Source organism: Cydia splendana, chromosome Z (genome assembly GCF_910591565.1).
Source record: "Cydia splendana chromosome Z, ilCydSple1.2, whole genome shotgun sequence".
Lineage (NCBI taxonomy): Eukaryota > Metazoa > Arthropoda > Insecta > Lepidoptera > Tortricidae > Cydia > Cydia splendana.
In genome coordinates, this window is record NC_085987.1 from 4240297 (window position 1) to 4260730 (window position 20434).

At 43.6% G+C, this 20434-nt stretch overlaps 1 protein-coding gene across 2 annotated transcripts in view; it reads left to right on the top strand.

The window, feature by feature from the left end:
• Positions 1 to 20203, top strand: part of LOC134804291 (uncharacterized) — a 286114-nt gene extending 265911 nt beyond the window's left edge. For both annotated transcript variants that reach the window (XM_063777292.1, XM_063777293.1), the window contains 2 exons: positions 18089 to 18199; positions 19083 to 20203. In XM_063777292.1, coding sequence (XP_063633362.1) covers positions 18089 to 18199; positions 19083 to 20103 — 1132 coding nt within the window. In that variant the 3' untranslated portion in view covers positions 20104 to 20203. The remainder of the gene's footprint in view (positions 1 to 18088; positions 18200 to 19082) is intronic.
• The last annotated feature ends 231 nt before the right edge of the window (positions 20204 to 20434 follow it).

Below are 20434 nucleotides of genomic sequence, written 5' to 3' on the forward strand. Positions count from 1 at the left end.
ACCATTTCTCGGGAACTCTCGGTTGCTTTCGTTTGGCGGTACTACAGATTAGACCAAATAATCCGTAAGTTAAAGTAAACTAAATTATGTTTGTCATGTTGGTATACAGGTATGTCTGAGTTTTTTTACACGAAGCAAAATAAAAAGTGCTGCCAACCTCAACCTTAGTCCATAGCCCATACGAGTGAATTATGCCATTAATGACATATCAATCAAATTAATATTATCGTATGATTATCGTGTTAATAATTTGTATTTTATTGTTTTAAATTTCTTTATGAGTTATTATTATTCAGATTGATTTTCATGGCTCGGCAAACATTGTCATTCGTCCAGGGAAAGGGCTGACGAGATGAGCCAAAAATACAAAGTTATAGAATGGGAGACGAGCGTACTTGGGACAACAATAAGTAATAAGTAATAAGTAATAAGTAATAATTTTATGTTAAAACAAGTTTTAAATAAATACCTACGTACGTTATAAGAAATAACAACTAAACTAAACATAAGACAAACTCTTTATTTCATTTACGCGAGCGGAGCTGCGGGCCCGTCTAGTATGTAATACTAGCATGCGAAATTTTACACAAATTCAAATTTAAATACTTAATAACAATTTCATTTAACAATTTTGTTCATGAATATTTTCGTAGAGAAAGTCCTTGAGACAATAATAATTTTAACTAATAAATAAGTGACAATAAGCCTTCTTTTAAATTTATTTAAAGGTAGCTCCTTCATGCAATTCGGTAGCTTATAATACAATTTAATTCACATTGCAAAACACTGTTTGTTATATAACCCCATTGTTTGACCCATCTAATAGCATGACATAATTATGTTAATGTTCTAATTTTATCGAACGAGCGAGCGAAGCGAACGAAGTTCTTACATTCGACTTGGGACACGCGGCTGGCTAGGGGCACGTCCCGGCATTTCGATGTTTTTAAGCTGAACTATCAGAGGATAGTTTGATACTCAAGAACTTAAGTAAATATGTTCTAATTTAAATGAAATTGGGTAAACGTGTAGTTGAGGGCATTATATTTTAGTCATTAAATTATGAGCAGGCTCGATCAAGGGGTTATTGAGCTAGAAGAGCTTAGAAGGCTAAAAAGCTATTTGTGAGGGGTCTTGCTATTCTGGTCATCTTTTTGCAAGAAAGTATGGTCGAGTTTGGTATCAAATGAAAGTGCTCGGCTTGCACTTTTATAATATCGTTTTTAAATTTACCATTTTGAAATAATTAGCAAGATCAAAATAAACATAATAAATGTATTTGACATTTGACAGGAAATATTTCGGCTTACCACAGATACAGTATCAGTTAAGGGCTCCACAGACCTTGTAATATATCCACGCGATTTTTGATCCATTGCCGCCTATAGTGGGACATAAAATAGTAGAAATAAAATAAAATGGAACTCTAAAATTTCCATACTATAGTCGGTCAAACAAGTTTGTCAGTAGAAAAAGGCGCGATATTCAAATTTTCTATGGGACGATAACCCTTCGCGCCTACATTTTTTAGGCGCTTTTTTCTACTAACGGAAATGGCTTGACAGACTATAAATAAAATTGTTGCCATGTGTAAAATTGTTGCCATGTGTAAAATTGTTGCCATGTGTAAAATTGTTGCCATGTGTAAAATTGTTGCCATGTGTAAAATTGTTGCCATGTGTAAAATTGTTGCCATGTGTAAAATTGTTGCCATGTGTAAGCAGTATTCGAAATGAAGTCATCCGTCAGAGAACTAAAGTCGTCGACATAGCCCACCGGATTAGCAAGTTGAAGTGGCAGTGGGCCGGTCATATTAGCCGTAGAATCGATAACCGTTGGGGTAGACGAGTTCTCGAGTGGACACCGCGCATCGGCAAACGTAGCGTAGGACGCCCTCAAACTAGACGGAGCGATGACCTTCGCAAGGCGGCTGGCAAGAGCTGGATCAGAGTTGCCGCAAATCGTGCTCAATGGCGTGCAATAGGAGAGGCCTATCTATGTCGAGCAGTGGACGAGAGTAGGCTGATGATGATGATGATGATGATGTAAGCATTTTACGTCAAAAATGTGACAGCTACGTAAAAAGTGGCGCCCTCATTTATTAAACGACTTCCAAATCTCAAAAGGAGGAGATTCGATTGTCTTTTTTTTTATGTTTTTACTCCATATCTCCGTCATTACTGGACTGATTTTGAAATTTTTCATCAGAAAATCAAGCATTTTCATTAAAAACTGTCGCATTTGATGAAGTGGAACTGCTGATGATGATCAGAACGGAACTCTTCAACGACGCATAGTTCACGTTTGGCGATTTGTCCTCTTCGTTATGTTTGTTAAGCAAGTTAAGTTTTGAAACCACATTTTTGTCAAGCGCGTCTTCTGATGATGGGATCCACGAGGAATCGAGGGAACTCCTCAACTCATAAAAGGCATGCGTATAGAGATTTTTGTATTTTCATCAGAAAATCAAGCATTTTCATTAAAAACTCGCATTTGATGAAGTGGAACTGCTGATGATGATCAGAACGGAACTCTTCAACGACGCATAGTTCACGTTTGGCGATTTGTCCTCTTCGTTATGTTTGTTAAGCAAGTTAAGTTTTTAAGACACATTTTTGTCAAGCTCGAGGTCTGATGATGGTATCCATGAGGAATCGAGGGAACTCCTCAAATCTTAAAGGCATGCGTACCTATAGAGATTTGTGTATTTTCATCAGAAAATCAAGAATTTACATTAAAAACTGTCGCATTTGATGAAGTGGAACTACTGATGATGATCAGAACAGAACTCTTCAATGACTACACGTTTGGCGATTTCGAATTTCGATTTTGACGGAGCTGGCCCTGGAGCCAAACCTGACCCGGATCCAGGCTCTTATCTGGACCTGAACCCGGACCTGGACCCGGACTTGGACCTGGACTTGGACCTGGACCAAGACCTAGACCTGGATTTCGACCTGGACCTGGTCCTGGACCCGGAACTGGACCCGGACCCGGACTCGGACCCGGACCCGGACCTTGACCCGGAAAACCACTGATACCTAAGCTAAATAAACCATTCTGATTACCTACCATAAAATGTAGGTATAAAGTATAATGATGCCAAACTTACTAGCCCCTCCCGCTCAAACCCCCGTACACCGCACCGCACGCGCCGTTAAGTGGGTTAGTTTAGGTTTGAACTGCGATACTCACAGAACCAAAAAAAAGTGGGTTAGGTTAGGTTAGAACTGCGAGCCTTACAGAAACGAAATGCTACTAGAAAAGTGGTTTTGGTTAGGTTCGAACTGCAATCCTCACAGAACCGAACTGCTATCAGAGAAGTGGATTCGTGAGGCTAAAACTGCGACCCTTACAGAAACGAAATGCTACCTACTAGAAAAGTGGGTGGTTTTACCTGCTTTTCTACATAGTGCACCATCTATGTACAATAATCTTTCACCGGCCCCCATAGAAGTCGTTTTTTTTTTCTTGAAAGTTATTTTCTACTATTTTATGTCGAACTATACGAGTAAGAGGTGCAACAAAGTCAATCGCTCTATATAATTTTTGGCAAACCGCGAGTTCTCAGTTCGGGGCGAACTACTAGTTTTAATACTCGTGTAACGATTTTCAGGGGCTTCCAGTTTACTCATCAGATTAATGAAAACGGATCGATAAGTAACAAATGTCTGTAGAGAGTGACCCATTATTACTACTTTTGAGTGTACAACATAGTCACGAGGGCGCGTAAGCCGGTCAAAGCACTTGTTAAAGTTTAATAGGATTAAACGTGTTTTCATGATTTTGCTACCACTATTTTAAATACCTAAGCGGTTTATGTTACGCCTCAAACTGCGGGCCTACCGCGAACCACGTTCGACGTGTTGCCTCTCTGTCGCACTTGTAAATTCGTACGTAAGTGTGACAGGGAGGCAACACGTCGAACGTGGTTCGCGGTAGGCCCTCTGTATCCTTCGCCTTGCGTCGTATTCCTCAATATTGAGGGTCGTGAGTTGGTCAACTACTTAGCAATGGCGGTCGTAACTTGCGGCTCTTGAAAACATCATAGAGGTACATAACTAGGCACCCGTACTCGTGTGACCCTTTTATGAAACTCACTTCGTTCGTATCATAATCCCACGCTCGTATTTTAATGCCTTTCATTATGCAACAATCACATAAACTTCTTTTAGAAACACTCCAATACGGTAAGTAATTTTGGATGTCACACATCAGTGCCATTTCTAACTGATATAGGAACCGTCTGAACCGTCTCTGAGACACCGTACCATGTGATTTGATTTGCAGCACTCGTGCCACAGTATACATATTATATGCAGTAGCAGTTTCAGTACGGATCAAACAACAATCACCTTGAACCTTTCGTAAAACCAGGAAATCAGAATGAAAAAAACATAAAGCAAAATTGTCGCTTTTTTATTGAATTTTTACATCCAAATGCCACGAAAAAATACACACGTACGGCAACTAGACTAAGTTAAAGTTGACTCGATATTAGAAAATAAAATAATCACGGAAACACGTACATTTTCTAAATTTTGAATAAATGTAACAACCCGCGCGACGGCTATACTATCTTCAATCGCAAGTTTCTCGCAACGCGCCATATCTTATGTTTCCTTCGAATTCCTGGCTTTATCATTGTGGCCTTCATTTTAAAAAGAATCATAATTATTTATTTTATAGAAAGATACATGTATATGATGAAGCCAGCCGGTAAGCAAATAAATGCTTGTGTTGGAACAGTCATTTTATGCGTAGTGAAAGTGACACGCGTCGTTTAAGTTAAATGCCTGTACATTAGGAAGACGAGTCGCAAAATGTGCACATTGCCTTTTATTATTTCGTAGGCGCTTTCTTTTTCAATTACTCCTGTAATGATACACATTTTGATATTAAACGGATTTAAACGGAAACCTGGATAAGAAGAATTTTTACTTGTACCTATGTACATTTATTTGTATTTTTTTTACAATAACTTACCTACCTATATCTACTTACTTTGTACATATTTTCATATGTCAATTAGCCATATACCTTTCTCTCTCTTCATATTTAAGAAGTGTATTAATTAAGTATGTTTTGATTTAGTGTTTATTACCCGACTACGGCAACGCAAAAGGAGGGTTATGATTTTGACCGGTATGTATGTGGGTATGTATGTATGTATGTATGTATGTTCATCTGTTCCCTCATAACTTCTAAAGTACTCATTGAAATTTGACAAACGATGTGTCATTCGAATCGTCTTAATCGTCCGCTGGTTATAGGCTACATGACGTCACAAAAAAATGAACACGGCGCCCTCTAGAGGTCATAAAGTCACGAACCAAAAAAATAAAAATACGTAATGAATTGAGCGCAGCATTTTAGGTGTAAAGAGGACTGATCGTATCCGGAACACCACGCTGCGCGCAAAAACCCGTATTGCTGACGTCGGCGAGAAGACTGCTAGGCTCAAATGGGACTGGGCCGGTCACGTCTGCCGCATGCATCCAGACAGATGGGCTAGTGTAGTTAACAAGTGGATGCCAGAAGGAGAGCGCGGACGCGGCAGGCCCAGACGGAGATGGCGGGACGACCTAGACACCTTTCTCAGTAACTGGCCAGAGCAGGGGCTATGTCGGGAGTCGTGGAAGACAAGGGGAGAGGCCTTTGCCCAGCAGTGGGACACCTCAATAGGCTAGTATATAAAAAAAAAAAAAAGTAATGATGACGTGTTGTATATCATTTGAAAGAGCTCAATTAGGGGTCATCCATTAATTACATCACACGTTTAGGGGGTGGGAGGGGGTCAAGATAATGTGACATGTTGTGACAAGGGGGAGGGAGAGTCACAAACTTTGTGATGTCACTTTAACTTCATCAGTAACCGAAATTAATTTATCAAATATCAACATTTATTCAGCAAATAGGCCACATATGGGCACTTTTACACGTCAACATTGAATTTACATACATGCAAAAATAATAACAAGACATTAACAATTTTATAAAATACAACTAACAATTCAAACTAACGTATTACAATTACTTAGAGATGTATATGTTCTCTTAATGTCGAATTACATAAAAAATACAAATACAAAACACAAAAAAAAAATCTATAATATTTAGAGGTGTAAATATAATTAACACGTTCATTAAGAGAAAAGAAACATACGAGAGCAGAATGAGGCGTCTCACTGTAATTAATTAATAAAAATAAAGTTACTTGGTATAATAGCTCGTGTTAGCTTAAACAGACCAGTCTCCACAAACAGCACCCGTTCACGAGTATGACGCGTATCTCAGCCATCGCCTCCCTCAACCTTCATTCGGAAAAGTGGCGACCCGATTTAGATTACTTTATCCGCTATACAGTGAAATAACAAGTTTTTGGAACGATAATCGTTTTTATTCATATAATTTTCTTACCTTATCAGTTTTCCGTTATAAAATTACTAATATTTAGTTTGACAAAAATATTTTTATAAAATATTAATGGTAACACTTAATTCGATTTGCCGATTTCACACCAGGGGGGAGGGGTTTGCTCAATGTGACCAAGTGTGACAAGAGGGGGGGAGGGGTCCAAAAACTTAGAAATTCGTCACGTACTCAACTGACCCGACACCGCAGAGCAACACCGAAGGACTAAGGTCTCAGTTTGAAGGTGACGTCACCTCCATCCAGCAGAAGAGCGAAATTCTCATGGCGAACTGCTCACCAGACACACTTGAAGTTTTAGGAATATGGACAGATTTCCATACTCTGATATGCGAACTGATTTCACATACGTAATAACATAAAATAATATGCGGCGCTCTGCGTGCATTTCTGTACTGAGGACGCCCTCGCAAAAGTAATATAAAGTGACTTCAAATATTATTAGTAAGTAACGATCTCCTGACCCCAAAATTCATTAAATAAAATATAAGTTCAAAAACTAAAACCCGACTACTGCAAATCGCGCTCTAAAAAGTATGAAACAAGACAGAATTCTTATCTGAAATTATCATACAGGAAAATTATAAGAGTTATCATTTTTTTATATACAGGGTGGAAAGGCACGACGATCCTTTCCGGAAATGGGAGATAGTTTAGCCTAAGCTCTATATTTTCTCCATAGAAACTATGTTAATATGGGCAACCGTTTATAAATTATGGCCTTTTAAACATCCATGCAAAAAACTACTTTGTTCTAACCCTAACAGGTGACAGGGTCAATGAACTTACTTGTAAACAATCAGTATACGACAGGAAATTATGCTAATTTGTTGCCATCTAACCATTTTTAGGTCTGCTTACAACACGGTAAGAATCGTTGCAGGATTTTCGATTTTTTAGTGGTTCCACTTGTTCAATACTTGAATGAAGTAGTTATGTTATTCCTTAATATTAATAATACTAACCACAACATTGATTACAACGACAGTTCAAATGGTGACATTGACAACCACTCAAAAGTACGCAATCGTCTTATAAATATCTCTGGTTTCCTTGACTGATAAAAAGGTTTTAGTTTCTTAACACGTTTCACAAAATTATTTTCGAATAAATAGAAACTATCTAAAATAAAAAAAAAAAATTTTTTATTATAAGTAGGTTGTGTTTGATGCACCAAATGTAGGTACATGCAAAACAGAACATTAGAATAAATCAAGAATAAATACTCTTCAATACCAAACTAACAAACCTTCTTGCGTGGTAGGAAATAGACAAGACGTCATCAGACGTCAAACAAACATCAGTTTGAAATTAAATTTTTATTGAACTTTACTTATTTAATGTCATATTTTTCAAATAAAAATGCCGTTGTTAGATGCTCGTGGCTATTTAAATTTGTGGGGCTGTGTAAAAGATATGGTGTACCAAACGGAATGTGAAACTGCGGACGAAATGAGACAAAGGCTAATTGGTGCTTTCTGCGGAGGACAATCTGCGGAGGAAAAATGACGAAGAGCATACACTATCGCATGTGCATCGACATACTCGGGCACGGGCTGCGGCGGCCTTGTAAGACACGGAGGTACATTTGAACACCGTATGTGAAGAGAAGATAGTGTTAAATATTGGCAAAAAATAATTATCTAAGAAAGTAATAAAATTGTTTATAATATTTTTGCATTCATTTGATTTATTTGACATTTATGCGACATTCATACATCATTGCGATTCTGTCAACGATCGGAAAAAAGTGTAAAGTCCCGAGCTTTCCCGATGGAGATCCTTAATCTATAGCCGTGATGTGCACATGCTATAGGGTTGTCACCACAGTTAAAAAGTAGTAAATTTGCTATTTTTATTTTTTACTCAATTAACGATTCTTACCATTACCAATCGTCTCTGTATCACTTAAACGACCTAATACTTCCGGGAAGGATCGTCGTGCCTTTCCACCCTGTATAGTAGTCGGGTTTTAGTTTTTGAACTTATTTTTTATTTTCTGTTTATTGTAGGTTTTCTGGATGCTCTGAAAATGGCAGGACTGAAATCACCTAAACTAATTACTTAGAACAATGATACCTACAGAATATGTAATTTTAGTTGCATTGGAAAGCCAAGTTTTACTTACCTAGGTACCATGATTGTGAAATGAAAGTTTATATGTTTGTTCAATTACTGAAATGAAATAATCTACTGTTCCCAGTTTGACTATTCAAGATGCTCGTACTACATTTTTAATTAGATCCCACGCGTTTTCACAGATTACCAACCATTAACAGAGACTAGCTGGAACAGAATTGCGTTTCGTTTGTTTCGTTCAATTTAATAAAAAAAAATCAAATATGTTTCGTTCACTACTGATTTCAAATTCAACTGGCAATGCGTTCATGTGGTGGTCTTATAATTATAACCTTAATGATTTCATTGGATAATTCGTTGAGTGTTTTTGTAGTAGTTAAACGTAATATGAGGCTGTGGTAGTTAAACGTAATCGTAAACATTTATCATTAATGGCCTTTATTTATTCTGATTAGTGGTAGGCAATTATAGAACCATGTCAATCAATTTATTCATCTTCTACGACAGTGCTAATTGAGTGATGTATGTCATGTATCTAGTAGTTAAAGTGACAAGCAAGGTTGGTTTTATTGGTTCTATTGGTTGACTGTACAGCTGAGGCCTGTTTTCACCACGCTGACAATTCGCTGGCCCAATATTACAGGGTGATATGTTACATTTTCAAGATTGTTGAAAAACGACTTAATGTCACTATGACAATGTTCAAATTTCAGTTCGATAAAAGTGAAACTAGAACCCTGTAATATTGGGCCCTATTGAACTCTCAACGCCCAATATAGCCGACGATAGCAGTTGGAGAAGGTAACTGGTCTACTGGCGCCTCGCTCGAAACCGCAGTCGCCCCAGCCTACTAGATGCCCATGTGCGAAGCCCTCGACGAATATCTTCAACCGCCTCGCGATAAAGAATAAACTACACGATTTAAAAAACTGACTTTTATTACGCGGTACAAATATAAAAATACTCCTACAACGATTAGGCGGTACAGCTTCGGATCCCTCAGGTCTTCCTTGGTTTTCTTCCTTTGGTTTTCTTCCTTTTGGTTTTTCCTTTTCGGCTGCTCCTGGTGTACTGTACGATCCGAAGCGGTTCCGTCTTACTTTTATACGAAAAATCAAGAAAGAGAGTCACCTACGATAGGGAGATAAAATCATGTCTTAATTCGCGGAATTAATCGGCCTGTGATTGGTCGCTTACGTCATACGGTCATTTTCGGGTGAATTTTCATTATCCCGCTATCGTTCTGCGACTCATATTACATACATCCGATTAATTACTGACTTAAAACTATTACAAATAGTTAACTACGTTCATTAGTTATAAAAACAAACGATAACAAGTTCACTAGTCCTTACGACTTGGCTTACAATAGATAGGAAAGCGGCCGAAATGAATACAATGGATGGTTTATGGCCCTTTTGCCGACTCGCAGGCCTTTGTCTACCTGTGACTGCCTTATGATTCTTATCTAACTAGGTGACTAGGCTAACGACCTATAATATCTACAAATATTGTTATGATGTAACTTTAACAGGTTACGAATTAATTAATGAAACGTGTATGTTTCTAAGTGAAAATTACGCTGTATCGGAGCGCTGAGCTCGAATTTGGCCGACCAATGAGAAGCGGTCATTCTGTCCCTTTCATATTGAGACTTCCTTGTCTTGATCCGCCTTTCTTTGGTTAACCAATGACAGAGCCTACATTATTTTACCAAGTTTATAGTGATTACTTGGGAATTGGGAAATAGGTTTAACCATGTTTTTTCCTAACTTACTGGGTGACCTAAAACTTATTACGAACCTACGAGTTAAATAACGGATATTTTGAATACTTATGACTACTGACAATCTAATCGCGGTTTTCCCTACCTATCAAATAAATCTTTATTGAGAATACAGTCTTAATCGAATTTGATCTTAATCTAACTTATAATTATCCGCGTCTTGTCGTAGCGTCGCTAACATTTTGTCCCCGCAGTCGAAGACTCCTGGTGCATGGGTTGCGACGCGATGACCGCCAGCTTGCAGCTCGGCCTGCGTAGCGTCCCGTGCCTCGTTCTGACGTCTGCGGAGCGAACCCTCCCGTCGGGTCCATGATAGACGGTCTCGACGACTCCTTTAGGCCACACGCTGCGTGGTCCGTTGGGTTCAGAAATGATGACAACATCTCCCGGCTGGATCTGTCGCCCTCCGTCGTCGGATGATTTGCGTGGTGCCAGCAGTGGAAAGTACTCCTTGGTCCAGCGCCGCCAGAAGTGGTCTGCTAGCGCCTGGGCAGCCCTCCATTGTCGCTTGTCGTTTTCCTCGTAAGCGCCAATCATAGGTAAGTTAGCGTTATGAAGTAGAAGAAAGTGCGCAGGTGTGAGACTTTCTTCGCTCTCTGGGTCGACGTTCACGTGTGTTAACGGCCTTCTGTTAACGATATTCTCGATCTCTGCCAGTAGAGTCTCGAACACTTCGGTTTTCGGTGCTCTAGTGTTGAAGGTATAGAGCATCGCTGTCTTCACGGTGCGTACCATTCGCTCCCAAGCTCCGCCTGCAGATGGGTTGCCGGGGGGAATGAATTTCCAATCCATTCGTCGCTGCACGCCGTAGTGTTGCAATTGCGGAAGCCATTGCCTGTAGGCCTCGCGCAGCTCGTTCGATGCCGCCTTGAAGCAGGTTGCGTTATCGCTATACATAACGCTCGGCCATCCTCTTCGTGCGGCGAAGCGCCTTAGCGCCAGTAGAGCGCTATCCGTAGACAGGCTATGTACAGTTTCGAGGTGAATAGCCCGAGTTACTAGGCATGTGTACAGACACACCCAGCGTTTCTCTCGTCGTCGTCCTATGGTCACGTACATAGGCCCGAGGTAGTCTTGCGCGGTGTAGGTGAATGGCCTCTGGTAAGCCTGTAGCCGCTCGGGTGGTAGATCGCCAAGGGGCTGCGCTCGCGGTGAAGCTCGACGTAGCTTACACAGCGCGCAGTCTCGCGCTACAGCTTTCACGGTAGGTCGCAGTTGTAATATCCAGTAATGTTGTCGTAGCTGATTTACCACTGCCTCGTTATGAATGTGCGCCATTCGCCTGTGTGCGCGTTGGACCATTAGTCTGGTAAATGAGTCCTTGCCGTCCAATATTACGGGTCGTACCGATGTGTACAACACTGGAGCGTTTCCTAACCTCGTCTTCATTCGCAGCACGCCGTCGTCGCACAGCTCGGGTGCTAGATTGTATATTCGCGATTTCTTGTCCAAATCGCGTCCTGCGCTTAGAGTGCGCAGCTCGTCCGGGAAACTTCTTCGTTGGCTATTCTGTAGCCACATATGCTCGGCTCGCTTTATGTGGTTCACTTGCAGCTGCAGCGTCTTGTTCTTATTTTTCATCTTATCTATGAAAAGTAGAACGTAGGCCGTCGAATTCATTAGCCTATCGTAATTACTGAAGCGTCGTATGTCAGGTAGCACGCTCGACGGATCTGACTTTGACGTAGTAGTAGATAACGTAGTCTCTACTGTGACTCCGCTTTTCCTTTCAGGAAGGTCTTCAGTCGGTCTGCCTATTTCTTGACTCGGCCACTCCACTTCTGGTCGGTGAAGAAATGACGGTCCTTTGTACCATTCGTCGTGAGCGGTGATTTTCCTCGCCGGCTTCCCTCTCGTAGCGTGGTCTGCGGGGTTCACGTCGGTTGGCACGTACATCCACGCCCGCCAGTCCGATTTTTCAGCTATTTCAGCCAAACGGTGTGACACGAACGGCTTGTAGTTTCTTGCGTCGTCTTTGATCCATCCTAGCAATACTCGAGAGTCCGTCCAGTAGATAATTTTCTTGACGTTGTATCGTTGCTCCTTTTTAATCGTCTCGGCCAGTCGAACTCCGATTACTGCGGCTGTAAGCTCTAGTCGTGGTACTGACAATACTTTCAGGGGGCAAACTCTGCTTTTGCCCGCTGCTAGGCTGACTCGTACATCTTCTTTGTTCTCGATACGCCAATACGCCACGGCGCAATAGGCTTCAGTTGACGCGTCGGTAAAAACGTGTAACGTGTATCTCGTAGCTCCGCCCGGTGACTCATACCTTCTAGGTATGCGTAGCGCCGCTACGTGTTTCAGTGCGTTCTGCCACTGAAAAAAGTCTTCAGCTTCTTTATCTGGTAGCGGTGCGTCCCACGTAGTGCCTTTTGTCCAAACTCGCTGAAATATCATTTTAGCGCTGATGACGTAGTGAGCGATAAGTCCCATGGGGTCGTATATGGACATTATCGCGCTGAGAAGTTCCCTTTTTGTCGGCGGCCGTTCTTGCGTCTTCACAGCCTCGGGAACTCGCAGCATTTTCGTGTTGTAGCCCAGAGTGTCCGTCCTAGGGTCCCACGTCATGCCTAGAACTGTAGGTTGACCTTCGCCCAGATGCGTCGGTCCTTGCGCTGCGTGTAGTTCGTGCTCGACGCTTGCCAGCATTCGCGTACTGTTGCTCGCGTAGCCTCGTAGATGAAAACTGCCCTCCGCGTGCGAGTCTCGCACTTGTTGTGATACTCGTAGCAGCTCATCCTCGGTCTCGTACGATGCCACGTAGTCGTCCATATAATGATTATTGTGGATGTCGTAGACCGCGTCCGGATATTTGTCCTGGTTGTCGAGCGCGTTCCTATTACGCACCGAATGCGCGAGGAAAGGCGATGACACGTTGCCAAAACAAACTCTGTTTAGTTTGTACACCTGGGGCTCCATATCTCTTCTAGTGCCGCGCCACAGGAAGAGTTGGCTCTGTTGATCTTCTTCTCGCATTTGAATTTGCAGGAACATTTCTTGTATGTCCGCGACCACCGCGAAATTCCATTCGCGGAATCGTAGCAAAATTCCTAATAGGCTTCGTAGTAGGTCTGGCCCCGATAAAATATAGTCATTCAGACTATTTCCTTGACTTTTTGCCGCGCAGTCAAAAACGGCTCATCCTTTGCCTTTATTTAAATTAAATACATTAAAGTGCGGCAAAAACCAGGTTCGGTCGGTCTGCGGCGGCTCCATGATACGTTCCGCGTATCCTTTCTGTAGTAACTTCTGAATTTGGGCTTCGTAGTCTTCAGCGAAGTCCTTGTTGCGCCGCATTTTCATCTCCAAGTTGTGTAGCCTCGACCGCGCCATTACGTAACTCGGTGGTAGCTTCACGTTGTCCGACGCCCACAGTTGACCGACCTCGTACCGGCCCCCTGCAGTCTTGCGTACCGTAGCGTTGAAAATGTCGATGGCTCGCTGATCGCTCGGACTGACGTTTTCTTTATTCGTTACTCCTAACGCTTCGATCGACCAATGCTTCTTAACTTGATCGATTAATTCGTCGTCCTCTGTGCGGCAATGAAGTACGGTTTGCTCGATCGTGCGAATGATGCGCGGCATTCGCCCAAAAAATACCCAACCCAAGGGTGTCTTCATTGCGCAAGGCTCGTCCTCTCCGCCCTGCCTGATCTCGATGGGAGTCTTCAGGTGGCAGAAATCGCCTCCAATCAGCATCTGCGGTACTCCTGTACCCACGTAGCATTCGTCGCCCAAATCTTCTAAGTGTTTGTGCTTCATCAATTCGGCCTTGTTGAGTGATTGCGATCGTATGCCAAGTCCTTCTACGGTCTTCATGACGATCTCGTGCACGGTGCCTCCTCGCAGCGGTCCCACTTGCGCCTTTACAGTTTGCGTGATAGATGTGTGCTTCAGGTTTCTTATCCCACGTAGACAGAGAGGTTCGTCTTCGCCTACTGCTCCGATTTCATCTGCGACGTCTTGATCTATCATGGAAAGCGTTGACCCATCGTCGAGGAAAGCGAATATTTGAGCCGTACCCTTCGGCCCCGTGACTGTTACAGGCAGCACCTTCAGTAGCACGTTGAAGTTTGGGGTTGACGACACGTAGACGCGCGGATCGTTGTCCTCTCGTTCTGTAGGCCGCGACTCCGTTTCGGCCGCTGCCGCAAACGATGACGTCACTCTCGGTGAGGCGACCGCTCGATGCGTCGACTGAGCTACCGCTATTGTAGCCCCACTGCTGTTGTTCGCCTGTGTAGGCTCGGTGTGCAGCAAACGGTGATGCGTGTGCGGGCAGCCTGTCACGCCGCACCCTTTCGCGTTGCATTGCGACTTCAAATGTTTCGCGTCCATACATCTGAAGCATATACGATTGAGTCTTGCCCATTCCCATCTAGCGCCTATACTCTGTGCGGCCAGCTTGCGACAATCTGTAGTAATGTGATTGCCACCGCAGTACAAACACGTGCTCTTCGCTGTGATTTGTCGAGCCGCATACGTCGCCTTCTGCCCTCCGCTGCATCGATTTGCGGCCGGAGCTGGAGTGGGGATGGGATAGCGCGGCGCGGGCGCGTTCAGTCTAGCGCCAGGCGCGCGCGCGTACGGTGCTGTCATCGGTCCCTGCGCGCGCTTCGCTGGTGCGCGCGCGTGACAGAATGACATCTCTAGCTCGCTCTCTTCCATCAGAAAATCAGCCAACTGCAGGATCTCGGGGTCGTCAGTATCGCGATGTCTGTTGGCGTAGTCGCACCATCTGCTTCGTAGATGAGGCGATAATCGATCGGTTACTTCCCGTATCAGCATCGGGTTGTCGGCGTAGTGTCTTCTATCTATGTCCATGATAGTAGATACGACGTTCATAATCTTGATCGCAAACGTATTGAGGTCGTTCGCGCTCGGCCCCAACGGTGGCAGTCTTCGTAGGTCCTCGATTGCTTTATCCAAAAGCACCTCGCTTCGGCCAAACTGCTTCTTCAAAATACGTATAACCATGTCTGGACGAGTAGCTGTAGACAGGACATGTGACACGCACATCTTAGCGTCCCCGCGTAACGCCATACGCAGTCTTGCAACGTTCTCGTAGTCGGTGAACTTGTAGCGCTTCGATGTCTCGATGTAGGTATTGTAAAAGCTTCGCCATTCGCTCACATCTCCATAGAAGTGAGGTAGCTCGAAGATATCTTTAGGTGCCGGACGAGCCGCCATCTGCATCTTCTCGAACAAATGCAGCATAGACTCCGCAACTGTGCCTTCTTGCGTGTGTTGCGTACGCGCCGTGTGCGGCGTACGGGGCTCCTCCGGTGGCGATTCCGATCGCCGTTGACGTTCCTCGCGGCTCGGTGAGCGGCGTCGCATATGTCGCTCGTCCCGCAGAGGCCGTCTAGGAGTCTCGTAGTCCGGTGGTGGCTCGTTGGCTAACCTCTTCTTAACTGGCTCGGTTATAGTCTTGTCATCCTGAGAGTCGTCCATCCACTTCAGGATTCGTTTCTGTTGTGGCTCGATGTCACCCGCATCTGAGACTGCGCCTGTGCTTCCTTCCGCTATAATCTGTGATTTCTGCGCCTCTAGCCTCTTCTTTATTAAGTCGGCTTCGATCCGCAACTCTTTTCGCTGAATTTCTGCTAGACGTTCGCTCGCCTCAAGCTCCACTTGAGATAGCCTTGCCTCGATGACCGTACTAGCGCATGAGTGCACGGACTGAGTAGGGGCAGGTGCATACGGAGTGCTCGACTCCATAGTGCCTCCCTGCTGCGTAGCTGCGACGAGTTTCGTTCTCGCCCGTCGCAGTGGTAACGGTGTGGGCCTCGCAAGTCGTCGTAACCGCTTGCGGAGCTCTCTGCTCCACAGCAGTGTATTTACTTGCGAGGGAGACCCCGGTGGCCTCGTGAAGTCGTCCGCCCTGAGGGAGTGCTGTGGTGCGGCCGCTACGCCAAACGGCTCGGCGCTAGCGGCGCGCGGACGCTCGCTGAGCGCGTCGGACGACGTTACAGGGGTGAGGAGGGGGCGCGCCGCCTCGGCGCCCTCTGACCTCTCGGCGTCCGCGCGGGCAGCCCTCTGAGCCGCTGCCGCGCCCTCCGCTAGGTAACGCCGCCTATCTTCGTCGCTCTGCATCGACGCAGCCTTTCGCGAACGCGTACCGACCATTTTATCGGTCATTTGTGACGTTTCTTCGCAGCAAGTGTAGACTTGAGCACGACGTCCCGGTGCGCTGACAGTAGATCCGGCTCGAAGGACCAGAAAATATTGAACTCTCAACGCCCAATATAGCCGACGATAGCAGTTGGAGAAGGTAACTGGTCTACTGGCGCCTCGCTCGAAACCGCAGTCGCCCCAGCCTACTAGATGCCCATGTGCGAAGCCCTCGACGAATATCTTCAACCGCCTCGCGATAAAGAATAAACTACACGATTTAAAAAACTGACTTTTATTACGCGGTACAAATATAAAAATACTCCTACAACGATTAGGCGGTACAGCTTCGGATCCCTCAGGTCTTCCTTGGTTTTCTTCCTTTGGTTTTCTTCCTTTTGGTTTTTCCTTTTCGGCTGCTCCTGGTGTACTGTACGATCCGAAGCGGTTCCGTCTTACTTTTATACGAAAAATCAAGAAAGAGAGTCACCTACGATAGGGAGATAAAATCATGTCTTAATTCGCGGAATTAATCGGCCTGTGATTGGTCGCTTACGTCATACGGTCATTTTCGGGTGAATTTTCATTATCCCGCTATCGTTCTGCGACTCATATTACATACATCCGATTAATTACTGACTTAAAACTATTACAAATAGTTAACTACGTTCATTAGTTATAAAAACAAACGATAACAAGTTCACTAGTCCTTACGACTTGGCTTACAATAGATAGGAAAGCGGCCGAAATGAATACAATGGATGGTTTATGGCCCTTTTGCCGACTCGCAGGCCTTTGTCTACCTGTGACTGCCTTATGATTCTTATCTAACTAGGTGACTAGGCTAACGACCTATAATATCTACAAATATTGTTATGATGTAACTTTAACAGGTTACGAATTAATTAATGAAACGTGTATGTTTCTAAGTGAAAATTACGCTGTATCGGAGCGCTGAGCTCGAATTTGGCCGACCAATGAGAAGCGGTCATTCTGTCCCTTTCATATTGAGACTTCCTTGTCTTGATCCGCCTTTCTTTGGTTAACCAATGACAGAGCCTACATTATTTTACCAAGTTTATAGTGATTACTTGGGAATTGGGAAATAGGTTTAACCATGTTTTTTCCTAACTTACTGGGTGACCTAAAACTTATTACGAACCTACGAGTTAAATAACGGATATTTTGAATACTTATGACTACTGACAATCTAATCGCGGTTTTCCCTACCTATCAAATAAATCTTTATTGAGAATACAGTCTTAATCGAATTTGATCTTAATCTAACTTATAATTATCCGCGTCTTGTCGTAGCGTCGCTAACAGGCCCTGTAATATCCGCAGTGAAACAGGGGCCTAACATTGCATACCGTGAAATATCCGCGAACGTATGTTTTAGAGAATGGCATTTCTCGTATAGGTACCATTATTTAATCTGTGACATATAGCTCTGCAGTGCCTTCTCATTAAGCCTGAGAATCCAGTGACAACCACATTTGAAATTCGCGACATTTAATGAAATCATCCTCAAGTGCTCAAACATGAGAATTAATATGGATTTAAAGCTTTGCCATTTGGCTTTATGCCAAGTTATTGATTTTTCTTATGCGAGTATAAGTCGCGGACAGAAATGCTACTATCTCTGTATTAACATGCATATCTATTTGTCCATAGCCGGAGCGAGTCGGCCCTCAACAGCCCGACGGAGCCCGACGTGTCCTTAGCGGCCTCCCTTACGGACCCTATAGAGGCCACAACGCTGGAGGAAGCCCGGAGGACCATTAGGTAACATACAGATACCTTAAAAGTTCAAATAAGTAAATAATGGTAGATTTGAACCGTCCTACGGAGGCCGACGAGTCCCTAACGGCCTCCCTTACGGATCCTGTAGAGCCCACAACGCCATTAGGTAACCAACTGATACCCTAAAAGTTCAAATAAGCATGCCAAAAACACTTCTACGTCGAAGTGTCTCTAACAGACTGAGTCTGCCAGTGGCGGAGCGTCCATAGAACTTGATTCCCACCGGCTTGCCCATTTAAAGAATTTATGCTAGAAACTCCAAAGAAACAGCAAGCCTAAAACTTCAGCTTAATACCTAAATTTTGGAAAATTTCAGGATATTTTCACAGGAAACAAAGGAAACTTTCATTATTGAAATGGGAAATTTCGATTCCCATACTATATAAGATGTTTCCGAAATATTTCCATTGTAAATTTCGCAATTTCGGAAACTTCCAGACAGCACGTAGGTAAGTAAGCCTGCCGGGCTAGCACATGATTGGCGCGACAGTATCTCGCGGCGATTTACCATTCCCTCTTTTGTTAACATAGTTAGAAAAAGACCGGTAGTCTATCTCGCCGCGAGATACTGTCGCGCCAATCATGTGCTTGGCCTACTGACTGAACCTCCATGACAATATGGTAGTTTTGAACTGTCCTACGGAGGCTGACGTATATATAAATAGTTACATATATCTAGATAGCGTGTTTCACGATGCCATAGGAGGCTTGAGGAACTTATCTGGTATTTCCCAAGCCCAAATTCAAAGACCAAAAAACACTCACCACTACTCATAATTATTGCTTGGCATAACATTACGGATCCTAAATACTCGTAGTTCTAGTAAAATTGGAAAATTTCTAAATACCATATTTGTCTTTACAGAGACCTAAGAATGAAGTATCGCGCCCAAGCCCACCAGCTCCTAACCTGGAGGCGCGCTCATCGCATCCAAGAAGATCTCGTCTCCCGTCTCCAAATAGAGAAAGCCAACCAGCTCAAATCCCTCTCCAGCCAGCTCCTCCTCTTCGAATCACGCCTGGTCCGAAAACAGAAGGAAATCTGCAACATCATCGCCGTCAGAGAATCTATCATTGCCAAACAACAGAAAGCCATAGAAGCCTTGCAAGCGAAACTACTAGAGAACGGAATAGAACCAACACAAGCCATCCCGGACTTCAGAGAAATGCTCCAAGACACACAGATCGCCGATTTCGATAGTCTCAACGATTCCGATTCAGCCGTCATTATGGAAGACGTCGATTCAGACTGTAGCAATCTTCCGCACGTACCACGCTTTAGAAACGCCGACTCGGTCACCATCGTACGATCCATCTCGGACGCTATCGATCCTAATTTAAAATACAGCATTATCCGCCGTTCAAACGGCTTCCTCCGGCGTCCTGAGATCTTAGAAACTGTATACAGCGTTGAAGAAGAAGCCGATGCGGACTCCATGAAAGGTCTAAGTGCTCAGAACTCAACAGAAAAAGAGATGAAAGACAATAAGACGGACGAAGAAAAACAGAACGAATCCACCAGCCTTCTCACACAAAGACGTGACAACTTCCGCATGAGAAGCGTAGTGTTAACTGAAGCGCTCAAAAGCATAGACGATGATAAGAAGAACGAGACCTGGGCGTACAGCTATGTTCCAAAGAAGACCGCATCAGACGACGAAGCTACAGAAAGCGACGAGGAAACGGAACGCAATCCGGTAGTGACCTACAACCGTGTTATGTCGAATCATCGGAACGTGACGAAACCAAAAGACGTGAAATACAAGAGGATAAATAAAGCCAAGTCGAAAAGCTTAGAGGAGTTGCGGGGCCGGCTCAAGAACTGGGTCGACAAAGGGAATAAGTTCGCAAACTTGACCTTGGAGCATGCGCAGAGCTACGCTTAAAGTTCCTTTGCGACTAGTCGCAGGTTTAAGAGGAAAGTGGACGACGGCGTCCGCACGTTCTTCCCATTATCCTCTCTAGATATTTGGTTCGGATTTTTAAGTTATTTTACGAGTTAGGACATTTCACTATTTGCCGCTCCTATATCTCTAATAAGAATTGTAAATCTAAAAAAGTTCAAACGAAAAACTGGTTAATATACATCAATAGTGTAAAAGTATATGAATATTCAGAGAGGAAATGGGGCCAACGTTTGCATAGAGAAGCGCTCGTCCATTTTTCTCTTAAACTAGTAGCAATTATTTCTAAATCTCTATACCTCTTTGAAACCTG